We start from the raw sequence: 13,772 nt of genomic DNA, 5'->3' as shown, positions 1-13,772 counted from the left end.
AAATGTACTTTGATTATTTTATAAAATGTATACATATACCATTTAAATGTTAGTGCATTGCAATCTAGAGGAAGTATATTATTATTTTATAAATAACATTTCAAATGAAAACAGCAAGATATACTATCTATAATTTTTTATTTAAAAGAAACATTTGTCAAAAATACCCTCATCCCCCATTTCTCATATATGTCATTGTAATCATATAGCTTTCCTGTAATAATAAATAACGCAAACAGCCATATAGAAAGTTATTAAATAGGATGTGACAAGGGCAAAATCGGATATTGCGGCAGGAATGGGCTTAGTGGCGTAACCGAATATAACAACCGTTCTCGAAATAGTGTATATCCGAAACAAACTCACACCTAAATTTAAGGGTGGTGATGTTGTGAGGTACAACGCTCCTACTGTCCAAAATGGTGCTAAATTCTTCAGCTCTGTGAGATATGCCCGTCTTACGATGTCTGCGTTTAAAAATATGCCTTTATTAACCCACGTCAATGCAGCTAATGGGCTTAAGGCTAGCAGTTTAACTGCCAGTAAAGCAGCGTGCACCATGTAGGTCTGCGTCAACGGTTCCTCCAGTGATATTGTTATGGTTTTCATTTCAAGGCTTGGAAGCTTTTTAAATTGAAATTTTTAATCATTTTTCTTATCGTGTCGATTTTTTTATTATAATAATGAATTGTAGGTTATTATGGTTTATTTATAGTTATTGACGTTTAAATACGACATATCAGTGTTGATATTGAAAAATTTAATATTTTTTTAACAATACTGTGTAGCTTTTAGAAAGTAACTTATAAGCTATTCTTTGGAAACAACAATAAAAATTTGGAGAAAAATTCGAAGAATTATAAAAATAAAATTACTAATTCACACAAAAAAATAATTCATATCCAACTGTTATTAATCGTTGTTTTAATGTAAAATTTCGATTTATTATTTTAAAAATATTTTAATTTTAAAATTATCTGAAATGTCGATGAAGTACTGAGTGGAGACTCCATTTATTTATCTGCTATAGTGTAATTTTAAACCTTTGAATATTGCTTTTAAGCAAGTTACATAATCTGAACAATTTTATTAATGTTTTTTAAGAACTAAATATAAGTCTTAGTTATAGGAGTATGAAGTAGTCATCGTAGTTGGTACATGCGTCTTTTACAAGTTAGGTCTTTTAAGCGACTTAAAAAAAGTATCAAGTGTCAATGTTATTTTCTTTTGTATGTTAGGTAAAAATATTTTTTTTCGCAAAAGATACATTAACAGCAATTTTTGCTTCAGATACTAAAAATAAAATTTTCAAGGGATTAAAATTGCGACTCCCAAGCCTTAAAACCATTTCATTTCTTTCCGTTTCTTCAATGATCTGACGTTTAATCGAAGTTTTGACATTTAAGTAAAGTTAAACATCACAAATGTCAAGGATCTCTTTGCATTTTGAACCCATTACAAAGTTAAATCAGATACAAGATAATATGAAAAGTTTAGATTAGATGGATTATTTGCGCATTTTTTTTTATTATTATTATTAGATTATAGATGGGTTCTATTTTGGAGGTTTCTCTCAATACTGTAATATAAATACAACAGAAGCTTACATTAGAAAAATTTATCATATAAAAAAATATTATTAGTTTTTATTTTTTATTTTTTATTGTAATATTTTATTTATTTTGCTTCATTTATTTTCTTGTATAGTATAAAGTTACTGCTTCGTAGCTATAGCGATTATACTACGCCATTATACATAGTCCTCTATAAAGTACTGCTAACAAAAAACGCAATAAGACAAATTAATCTATGACACAAATAACAATTCACACATTAGCAATAACTGATTATATCGCCGCTCTATACGTATACACCACCCAACCACCCATAAAGCTGGTTATTGAGATCGAAAGAAAAAAGGCAGCTTCTATCAAAGGTTTTGGTAACTTCACAATATAACCCAACGCTACCACCAGTCTTGCTACTACGTACGCCCTTAAAAGCGTCAAAGCTGTGTGCTCATCAGGTGATGTTGTTATATAAAGACCTGCAACCAACCAAAATGGAGTCAAGTTCTTCAAATCACTAATGTGAGCGCGTTGCACATTTTGTGGTTGACATGCAATTGCAGCAAGCGGGGGTAAAACTAGCAGTTTCAACGCAAGGATAGCAGAATACAAAAAGTAGCTATGCATTAGTGTGGTCATAATTTAAGACTTGTTAGATTACTTCATCGGTTATGTATTGATTGATTAAATTGACATTAGTGAAATGAAATAATTTATAGAATTAATTGTCTATATTTACAACTTAAGTTTAATTAGTAAAGAGGTCCCTGTTATTTACAAAACAGTGAAGGTGCTTGCTGAAATTTATTATTCACCTTTAATCATTAGAAGCTATAGAAATAACATTTTTATTATTCCATACGTTTAATTTAAAAATTCTTCTGTAACCAAATTTAAAAGAATGCTATATATTTATTTGACAGCAATCCGTATAGATATATATTTATTTAAGCAATCAAAATCATGAATATCTAACGAATTGTACCTACCCATTTTCTGCACAAGTGCCGTTTTCCATTCGCTCTGATTTCTGATTTTCCATTGCCTCTAAATTGATTCCATCACCGACTTCACAGTTACACGATATTTATAGACTTATTTATTACAAGAGCTCGTCATTTTATTTTTGATTTAATTTTAAATCGAAAAAATATTCGACTATTCATTCGATTAATTTCGAATAAAAAGTTTTTACTAAAAATTATTAAAACATCTGTGCTATGTACAAGTGACTTCCGGTTCTCACTTTTGTCAAGTTTATAGGGGTTTCTTTTAGTATCTGTAAAACTAATTATATACTTTGTCTCTTTTGATTATTTCAAGATTACTTTACAAATATCTTATTTTAATTTATAAGCATTTATAATGTTCCTTTGTTCTATCCGCTGTTGTTTTAAATCGGCTACTTTTGACTTGCACTGTCAATTGTCTCTCGTTTACGTCGAAAATTATTAACTGTGTATAACAGTACATTTTAGGAGTTCATAATATATAAATTTAGACGGTACGACACCACTTTGAATTTTAATCAATATTAATTTGGTAGCTGAAGGTTTGAACTGAACTGTAATTATTCGGATTTAATATTCCTTTGAAATACACGAGTTTTTCATTATTTCAGTAGTTTTGTATTATTGTCTCATAATTTTGTTCCTTAAATTACAATTTGAATCATTCGTATTCAGTATATATATACAAATACATACACACACACACACATATACACTCACATTGTACTCTATGTATATATTTTTTATTCTTCAAATACCTCAATTCAAAATCTATGAAACGTGGCTGTTGCATTTGTGACTGCCGCTGTGTCCATTTAACACCGTCGTCTCGCCGTTTGTATTTGTCTATATGTAAATCCTAGTAGAGTATTAAATGTTTATTTATTTGATTGATTATTTTATTATTTTAAATATAATCAATTTTGTACATTTACAGCTATATTTATATCATAGTTCTTACGGAAAAAGTATTTGAGAATAATGTCTAACCAAGCATTATACATTTATTTTGGTTATAAAACGAATTATAGTAGTAATATAAACTAATCATAATAATAGTTCACCGCTTGCAATAAACCCTTTATCTTTGTCGAACAGGGAACGTTGTTTGTGTTTATCACCAAGATGGATTCGACCTCTAATTGAACATGCTGTGCAGTCACCGGTTGACTTATCGATTGTACATCACAGAGTTATTGTTAAGTAACGGAATTACTCATTAAAAATAAGACGTAGTAGTTGGCATTCATACAGTGACTTAATTGGTAGAATTAGATGTCAATCAACTGTAGCTTTAAATTTCTCATCTTAAATTTGAATTGTAGAAAACTGATATATTGTAAGCTACTTTATTTAATATTTATTTAACAAAAGAGTTGTTTTGATCTAATTTCACAGCAAGACGATGAGTATGAGATTGTATTAAAGTAAATAGTTTTTTCTTATTGTAACTTGAAGACGTAAAAAACATTACTTGGTTATTATTATTAGGTTTAAAGAACTTTATTTCTCAAGAACTACAGCTCACTTATGAGTATCGTACATAATTATAGATACTTTATTAAATATGTAACAAACAGTTTGACAGTATTTTTTTAAATAGGTAATGACTCAAAAAAAGGAAAGGTAGCAATAAAGAATCAATTTTATTTATTTGTTTAATGCGAGTATTATCAATTTTAATGCGAACATGTTTTAGTTTGTGTTTTCGTTTGATTGTAGGTAGTTTGATAAGATAATGTGAAAGTTTGAGTTATATTAGATGGTTTGCCCACCTCCTCCCCCCTCGTAATAGTGGGGTCGCCGGCCGATAGTCGTGGGACTTCGGCCGGCTGGACGACACGACCCCACACGTCTGAGGGGTGGCCTTGTTGTGAGCGAGGCCACCCCACCATTGTGCCGGGGCCCGGAGGCTTTGCCCAGGCCTACCGCCGGGGTCCATCCTCCATCTCGCCCCACTCAGGTGGATGACTGCTCATACGCGGTGATTTTTTGAATATCATATCAAAAATTGACCGCTCCAGCGGGGTTCGAACCCGCGTCTCCGGCTGACCGTGTTGGCGCTCTAGCCAATTAAGCTATGGAACGATGTACCCGCTAGATCGAAATTTTTGATTTTGATGATTTTGTTTTCGGTTTAAGCGAACCGTGGCGCCGTCTATAGTGGTACGTGATGGTTTTTTAGTCAATAGGAGTGTGACATAGCCCTCTGGCGCGCTGGAGGATCTATGATGGATTTTCCCCACGTAAAAAAAAGGTTGCGTCCCACAAAAGCGCCCGTGCCCTTTCCCAGGGAACCAACGTCAATCCATCATGTCTCTTGCCAACATTGCGACTAATTCCAGTAGGCTCGATAAAAGCAGGACCTCGATGGTGGCAAGAGCTCTTTTTATGGTAAAGTTAAGGGGAACCGTGGCGGGAAAACCTACCTGAACTCTTGTTACAGAAAAGGCCGTGTAGTCCAAAAGAATCAACCTCTTTTCCGCACGGACATCTGTGTTCAAAGCACAGTAGAGCTCCCAACCGGAGACCGAAAGCAATTTTCAGCAACATTGATTGTCTAAAAGTGTCCCAAGATGTTTTGACGGCATTGCGTGTAACTAGTGACCTGACTCTTTTTTTGACACAACTAAAAGCCTGGCACGGTTTTTGTCACTTGTAAGATTTTGCATCAAACATATATGAGTATTGTTCTTATCTTTCGGGATATCGCCATTAGGACACATTAACTTTCAGTGTTCTTTTGCATCTGTAGCATCTGTAACTTGAACTGAATTAGATTTTAAGATGTCAGAATATAAACCCTTGATACTATGCACAGAAGCAAGAAACGCAGGAAGAGCGACACTAGAAATTTTTCTCACGCCGGATGACACCATCTCTAATTGGTAAAGTAGCTTAGGTTCACGAATTTTCATCAAAAGATAAATTTAGAATTTTTTCTAATGAATTTTTTAAAGTGGCATCGAGTTTTTTTGTCATTCCAGGAAATTTCCAAATTGGGTTTGCGCGTAAAATATACATTAATTTTGGGAAAAATAGACAATATTTTAATATAGTTTAGGCAATATGAGAATTTAGAGTACCCAATTTGTCAGTGTTTGCAACGAATATTTTAATTTTATTATCCAAAATTGGCTGTATGCCTTCATCAAAAAGTGGTGCACCTAGAAGACAAAGTGTATTTCTTTGAAGTATTTTTAAATTATGAGCAATTTCATTACATAATTCCGTTGCCAAATTAATTTTGGAAAGTGATAGAAGATCTGTGAAAAATATTCCACATTTTGAAAAATTTAATTTTAGACCAATTTTATCAAACTTGTTTTTAATTTTGATTAAGTCTTCAACGACATCGTCCACTTTATCTCCTATGGTTCCATCATCTAGGTACTATATCGCCCATTTGCGACGACAGTGTGACATCTCGAATTATACGATTTTTTGTTTTATAGAAATTCTGAATCGCGATCTTGTGTTCTTTTATCTCCAAAAACATGGTATTTGTTACTCCAAAAACAACAATACTGTGAGAGAAAAAGACAAAATGTTACTTTATAGCACTGTCTCGTTTGGCGATCTAGTTTGCTTCGACACCGTAACAGTTCAGTTGCCACCTGCACTTTGACGTGAGGTGTTCTTCATTTTTAAACAAAAAACGTGATGTTCAAGGATATCGCGGTATTGGTGACAAAGGTAAGTATTTTATAATGTTTTTATTTTTTTCGAAAGTGTGGCACGTCGTACTTGTCACAATGCTCTTGTAAAACAAAAAGCATAGTTAACGAGACATTTTTTTGATGTCACAGTATTCTTGTAAGCAAACCAAACTACCATCGGACATGTTGAATAGTAACGTTGTAGATACTGAATATTTTTCTTATATCGGAAAAATGTTGTAGGTCATTGTTGATGTTCTGTTATTGCAGAATGTATGTTAATGAAATTGAATTATATATCTGTTTATCACGTTATATACACCAAACAGTAATACTAAACTCCAGTTAGTTTTGCAGATGGGGACTAGGCCTAAACGAATATTACAATTAGAACAACGCAATATAGCCCACGAATGGCTCGGCAGCCGTTTTCTGGTATCTTCTAACAGTTCGTTACAAATTTTGAATGATGATGAAACAGCAAAAAGCAACATGAATGAAGATTTTCTCAGTGAAAACCTAGTAACTTCTAACAACTTGTATTTACAAACTGTATATAAACCACAACAGTATCGATAATTAATTTTGATGGAACGATAGCACTAAAGCGAGATAACAACAATGCTTTCTTTTTCACATTATCTGAGGTTAAGATAAAAGTTGTAAAACCTTTTTTTAAAATACTCTAAATGTTAACAATCTTTTTTTACTCCCAATAAAGATGCACGCGAACTTTGCGAAGCCTATAAAATAAGTACAGATGAAGACAGGGATAGTAAAAAAGAGCAATATGTAACTAACCTAGAAGAAATGAAGATGTCGCGAACTGAGAAGAAGAAAGATAAAAAGACAAGGATATTTTTGTAGTTGTATTTGATTTACAAGCTGTATGTCAGTGTCCCAAGAAATTTTCGTTTTCTACTATAAAACTAAACGTATTAAACCTGACAATTTATGATCTCAAATCAAATTCATAGCGGTGTGAATGCGATTGCCATCTGTGTTTACGAGTACTTAAAGAAGATTTCTGAAAGGCAAAGAGCAATGGGTGTTGTTCCTTACACAGATAAGTTCATGATTGCTATTTACCTCTGTGCTGTGCAGAACCTTCCAAACAACAACTCCATCACGCACAAAGTTCTTCTATGCCCAACACACACAATGAGGGAGATTCAAAGGGCAACTAAGAAATAGACCAATTTTTACCCTCGAAAGATTTATTGGGGCGATCAAAGCTGCAAGAAAAGAGTCAGAACCAATGCATGTAAACGAATTGTGTAAAGTGACATTTATGATTTTAAGGCTGTTCTTAATCAAATGAATTTTACAATTCACAAGGGTGAAGACAAAAAGATCGTTAAAACATCTGAAATCAACTTCTACTTGAACTACTGTACAAGTGCAAAAAGATGATCCACATGCGATTTACTACTGTACTTCTGACGCGGATCAAATGAAAAAAGCTGTTGTTGGAAAAAAAGAAAGCTGTTAATGAGATCCAACTTAAAAATGTTTTTAAGAAAAAGCTCTCTTCCCGTAAGTGTCTAAAGAGGTGACTATGGGATAACAAAGTTCCACTACCACCTTGAAATTTATAAAGCCGACCGATGGTGGGATAACCATCTAACTGCTGGCTTTGAAATAGACAGGCCGAAGACGGGCAGCAGCGTCTTCGGTGTGACAAAACCAGCCCTGTGGTCACCAAACCCGCCTGCCCAGCGTGGTGACTATGGGCAAAACACATGAGTTCGCGCCATAATCACATCAGATCAGCCTTTCGCAGTCCACTATTAGACATAGGTCTCCACAAGTTCGAGCCAAAAATGTTCGCGCCATTATGCCTGGCGTGAACTTGGAGAGGCTTATTCCAGCAGTGGACTGCGATAGGCTGAAGTGAACTACTATAACATTTTTTAATTTGATACTATTATATTAAAGTTGATTAAAAATGTTAAATTTATATTATTTATTATATGACTATATTAAAGGCGAAGCCTTTACCATAACAATGAAGAATGAATTTATAGAACTGATGAATATCTATAATAGTCCTAAGTGTGTAATGTGTGCGACTGCGTTGATAATTTTAGTAATTTAATTGTGATAACTAGTCTGTTATACTGACTTATTAAACTAGTACGTACATATTCTTCTACTGAGGTATACATATTATATACCTACAGTTCCTCTTCCTTTGTTTTTTTAGTACTTTACGAAATTGGTAGTTTTGAGAGTTTATTTTAATAATTTTTAGTTTTTAGGATAAGAAAACGTAATGTGAGCACAAGTATTTTAAATATAATATACCTTCTAAAGTACATACTTACTTAAATAATATTTTCACAAGTGGAATTTGCAATAGCAAAGCAATACGTCCTCCTATTCCAATAATTACCTCATTTTAACTGATTGTATTGTTCTTAAAATAAAAATAAATATTTTCAAGATAAACGTTTTATTTAAAAATACCACGGGCAAATATGTTTTTTACATCATCTTCAACGTGACAACTAAACTTACCATCTTCAAAATATATTTTTTTACTAGAACAACGCGATATGTTTTCTCTTTTTAACCGACTTCCAAAAAAGGAGGAGGTTCTCAATTCGACTGTATTTTTTTTTTTTTTTTTTTTTTTTTTTTTTTTTTATGTATGTTACATCAGAACTTTTGACCAGGTAGACCGATTTCGACAAATTTTGTTTTAATCGAAAGGTGGTGTGTGCCGATTGGTCCCATTTAAATTTATTTGAGATCTAACAACTACTTTTCGAATTATATCTAATAATGCGTTTTTACTTGACGCTTTTTTCGTCGACCTACGTTGTATTATACCACATAACTTTCTACTGGGTGTACCGATTTTGATAATTCTTTTTTTGTTAGAAAAGGGATATCCCTAGTTTGGTACCATGATAAGGAAACCAGGATCTGATGATGGGATCCCAGAGAAATCGAGAGAAACTCTTGAAAATCCGCAATAACTTTTTACTGGGTGTATCGATTTTGATAATTTTTACTTTAATCGAAAGCTGATGTTTATCATGTGGTCACATATAAATTTTATCGAGATCTGATAACTACTTTTTGATTAATCTTTGATAACGCGTATTTACTTGACATTATTTTCGTCACCTTACGTTGTATTATACCTCATAACTTTTTACTGGGTGCACCGATTTTGACGTTTCTTATATAAATTAAAAGCTACTATTCGTCACGTGGTCCCATTCAAATTTAATTGAGATTTGATTCGTAATTTGTGAGTTATATCTAATATTGCGTATTTACTTGACGGTTTTTTCTTCACCCTACGTTGTATTATACGTTATATCTTTTTACTGGGTGCACTGATTTTGATCTTTTTTGTATAAATCAAAAGCTAATACTTGTCATGTCGTCCGTTTTAAATATGATTGAGATATAATGAGCAATTTTTGAGTAATCTTTGATGACACGTATTTACATGACGATGTTAAGACGACTGTGGTCATGTTCAATACTTTGCCACAACGCCATCTATCAAAATTTAATGAAATTACTTCGTTCACTATCGATCAAATTACAATATTCCACTAGAGTAGAGAGTAGCAGTTTATTCGTTATAAATATATTTGAGCTTTTAATTTTTGAGTTATCGCTAATACTGGGTATTTACTTGGCTATTTTACGTCGACCAACGTTATATTAACCTCATTACTATTTTACTGGGTGGACCGATATCGATGATTCTTTTTTTAATCGATAGGTGGTGCTTGTCATGTGGTCCCATTTAAATATAATTGAGATTTGACTCGAACTTTTTGAGCTATATCTGATATGGCGTATTTACTTGACTGTTTTTGGAGTTTTCTCCTTAAGAATCGATTTTCATTTAAGGCCCCGGAATGAAAAAATTGAACAGTAAAATCTACTGAACGAATGACCTTGTTAGAGATGGCGTTCAGACGTTTTCTAATAACGCAATTAGGTTCCGATAGATGACGTTATTGCATTCATTTATTTACAATTTGATATAGTAATAATATATTTCTTAGACTAGTAAGCCTTTTTGTGCCTATTTAGACAGTTGATCTGAAGGGGTAAACTCCAGTCGTGCATCGGAGCTGTGTGAAAACATGAACATTACATATTTTTAATAAAAAAGACATAAACCGTAATTCAATATAAATCCGCTTCAACTAAAAAACCCGCCGTAATAAGCGATGTCAGCGCTTCGCGCGAATCGACGACGGGCCTTTTATGAAATTTCTGCCTACAATCGCTAACAAAATGTTAGAAATAACAGTAGAACATTATATAATTCTACAATTTTATAATGTCGCGTTATATGGAATACGAACAAAGTATTACTATTTTTTCGTCGATCTACGTTGTATTACTCTTCGATGTAATTGAAGTCGGTTTTTTTTTCGTTTGCGAGCAAACACAATTATTTTTTTCAATCGCTATAATTTCATTAATTTAGACGCAAATTTATTTCCTATTATTAATATTTTAATTCATTAATAGTTTATCTTTAATCACTTCATACACAGTTAAGCTATTCTGACCATAATTTAAGAGTTATGGTCATTCAAAAGTTAAAAAGTCGTTTTTTGTAAAACTACGATTTTTGATATATCACACTGTTGTCGCAAATGGGCGATATGTTCAATTTTGATTTTAAATTTGAGATACATTTGTGGATACCTAGACTAAAAAAAGCCGGACGTAGTGGGTCTCCTTGCTGAACGCCGACATTAGAAAAAATTGTATTTTCGCCAAAAAGTAGTTTAGATGGTGAATTGTAACATTGCCTAACATAAAGGTAAATTTCAGGAAGATGTAATGAAACTTCGTTAAGCAAGGTTGCTCTGTCTAAAGAATTAAAAGCATTCTTTACATAAACTTTCCACAGAATTTCAGCTTCATTACTTTAAAAAAAAGTAAGAGCCGCGTGAACTGCTGCTTCACAGCCTCCTTTGCTTACAAAGCTCACTTGTATTGGTTGAAATTTTTTTTTAGGCAGGAGAATATGTGTCTACATGCCAATTTAGACGCCAGATGGCAAAATGTGGTCCCAATAGCAATTGGACGGATACTACCGTCTTTTTTTGTTAAAGGCACATAGTCCACCGTACCGTAAATATGAGACAAAAAAGATGAAAATACCTTGCCAGATATTTTGACATGACATTACAATGATTGGTTATGACATTCAAGAGAGCCCTGCCAGCGTCATCGGCTGACACACTCACAAGATCTTTAAGATGTTATGGTGTGATGCCGTCTATGCCGCTAGCAGAGCCACTTGTGAACGACATAATTGCAGCATAGGTGTCATCTTTAACCTGTAAAACATTATTGAAAATAGGTGTGGACTTGGGAGCAAAGACGCCGGATTCGGCAAGGGATGCTTTTCGCGTAAGGTTTCTATATTATCAAAAATGCGAGGGTATCGCTAGAGAACAGAATGCGAGCTACATTCTTAAAATCTCCACCCATTGCTTTATTTTCAATAATTTTACTAGAATCAGAATATATAATAAAGGTCGTGGGTTCTTAAGAATGATAATCGGAATGTCTAACAAGCTATCCTGTTTTAATTTGGTTGATAAAGAACCATTTTTGGTTTTATCAACATGTAAAATTTGTAGGAAAACAAAAAAAGATTTTTCCAGTCCGAATCAGTGTCCGAAATCCATTTTTTAATCACAGATGAAAGAGATCTAGCTAGGGACATCCTCGCTCCTCTAGGGATTAGTTTAACAAGTGAAATATTTTGGTGACATTTCAAAATATTTTTTTCAAATGGAATCGGATTATTATCAGTGGTTACGGTTGATGAAGTATCGGTTAAAATAGGTAATGAATGCACTAATGCATCGCTGCGGCAACGGGTGGTGTGAATTTTTAAGCCTTTGCCGCCTCTAAACAACCTTCCGTTAGTGCATTCTGGACAAGTGAAAAGTTTCGGTTGAGATACATTGGTTGTTTTAAAACTATTTGACATAATATCGCACTACACAATGTACACTTAAATAAACACACATAAAGTCACTATAATGGCATTGCTGCGGCGTCGGCAGCACGGAGACCCGCTGCAGGGGCACCCGGCTGCCTGCCTCAGGCCGACGTCATCGCTCGGCAACGCCACGCTCAGGAAACCTGAAAAAGAAAAAACGTTAAAGCGGAATCTTATAATATCTAAGATTTTTATTTTTGTGTTACCCACATTAGGAATTCTAAACATTTTTGAATATCATATCAAAAATTGACCGCTCCAGCGGGGTTCGAACCCGCGTCTCCGACTTGCCGTGTCGGCGCTCTAGCCAATTAAGCTATGGAACGATGCACCCGCTCGAGCGAAATTTTCGATATGATAATTTTTAATTTTCGGTTTAAGCGAACCGTGGCGCCGTCTATAGTGAGTTCTTTACAGAAACCCGTAACTATTCAAAGTTTCATATTACAATGAAAATCTTTGACAGGAGATGACACCGTGCTATTTTTAATATCTAAGATTTTTATTTTTGTGTTACCCACATTAGGAATTCTAAACATTTTTGAATATCATATCAAAAATTGACCGCTCCAGCGGGGTTCGAACCCGCGTCTCCGACTTGCCGTGTCGGCGCTCTAGCCAATTAAGCTATGGAACGATGCACCCGCTCGAGCGAAATTTTCGATATGATAATTTTTAATTTTCGGTTTAAGCGAACCGTGGCGCCGTCTATAGTGAGCTCTTTACAGAAACCCGTAACTATTCAAAGTTTCATATTACAATTAAAATCTTTGACAGGAGACGACACCGTGCTATTTTTAATATCTAAGATTTTTATTTTTGTGTTACCCACATTAGGAATTCTAAACATTTTTGAATATCATATCAAAAATTGACCGCTCCAGCGGGGTTCGAACCCGCGTCTCCGACTTGCCGTGTCGGCGCTCTAGCCAATTAAGCTATGGAACGATGCACCCGCTCGAGCGAAATTTTCGATATGATAATTTTTAATTTTCGGTTTAAGCGAAAATTTCTGTAAAGAGCTCACTATAGACGGTGCCACGGTTCGCTTAAACCGAAAATTAAAAATTATCATATCGAAAATTTCGCTCGAGCGGGTGCATCGTTCCATAGCTTAATTGGCTAGAGCGCCGACACGGCAAGTCGGAGACGCGGGTTCGAACCCCGCTGGAGCGGTCAATTTTTGATATGATATTCAAAAATGTTTAGAATTCCTAATGTGGGTAACACAAAAATAAAAATCTTAGATATTAAAAATAGCACGGTGTCGTCTCCTGTCAAAGATTTTCATTGTAATATGAAACTTTGAATAGTTACGGGTTTCTGTAAAGAGCTCACTATAGACGGCGCCACGGTTCGCTTAAACCGAAAATTAAAAATTATCATATCGAAAATTTCGCTCGAGCGGGTGCATCGTTCCATAGCTTAATTGGCTAGAGCGCCGACACGGCAAGTCGGAGACGCGGGTTCGAACCCCGCTGGAGCGGTCAATTTTTGATATGATATTCAAAAATGTTCGGAATCTTAT

General features: G+C 34.1%; 1 protein-coding gene across 1 annotated transcript; it reads right to left on the bottom strand.

The window, feature by feature from the left end:
• Positions 1-201: 201 nt before the first annotated feature.
• Positions 202-609, bottom strand: LOC123658658 (microsomal glutathione S-transferase 1-like). Its single transcript, XM_045594019.1, has one exon. The coding sequence runs from the start codon at positions 607-609 to the stop codon at positions 202-204; it is 408 nt and encodes a 135-aa protein (XP_045449975.1).
• Between the last annotated feature and the right edge of the window lie 13,163 nt (positions 610-13,772).

The sequence above is a fragment of the Melitaea cinxia genome, chromosome 12, assembly GCF_905220565.1.
Source record: "Melitaea cinxia chromosome 12, ilMelCinx1.1, whole genome shotgun sequence".
NCBI classification, from domain to species: domain Eukaryota; kingdom Metazoa; phylum Arthropoda; class Insecta; order Lepidoptera; family Nymphalidae; genus Melitaea; species Melitaea cinxia.
The sequence above is the reverse complement of the archived record's forward strand: the minus strand, read 5'-3'. Positions and strand labels throughout refer to the sequence as shown.

Bases quoted from the DNA above. Each gene is read 5' to 3' on its own strand.
- LOC123658658 (XM_045594019.1), bottom strand. From the start codon at position 609: ATGAAAACCATAACAATATCACTGGAGGAACCGTTGACGCAGACCTAC.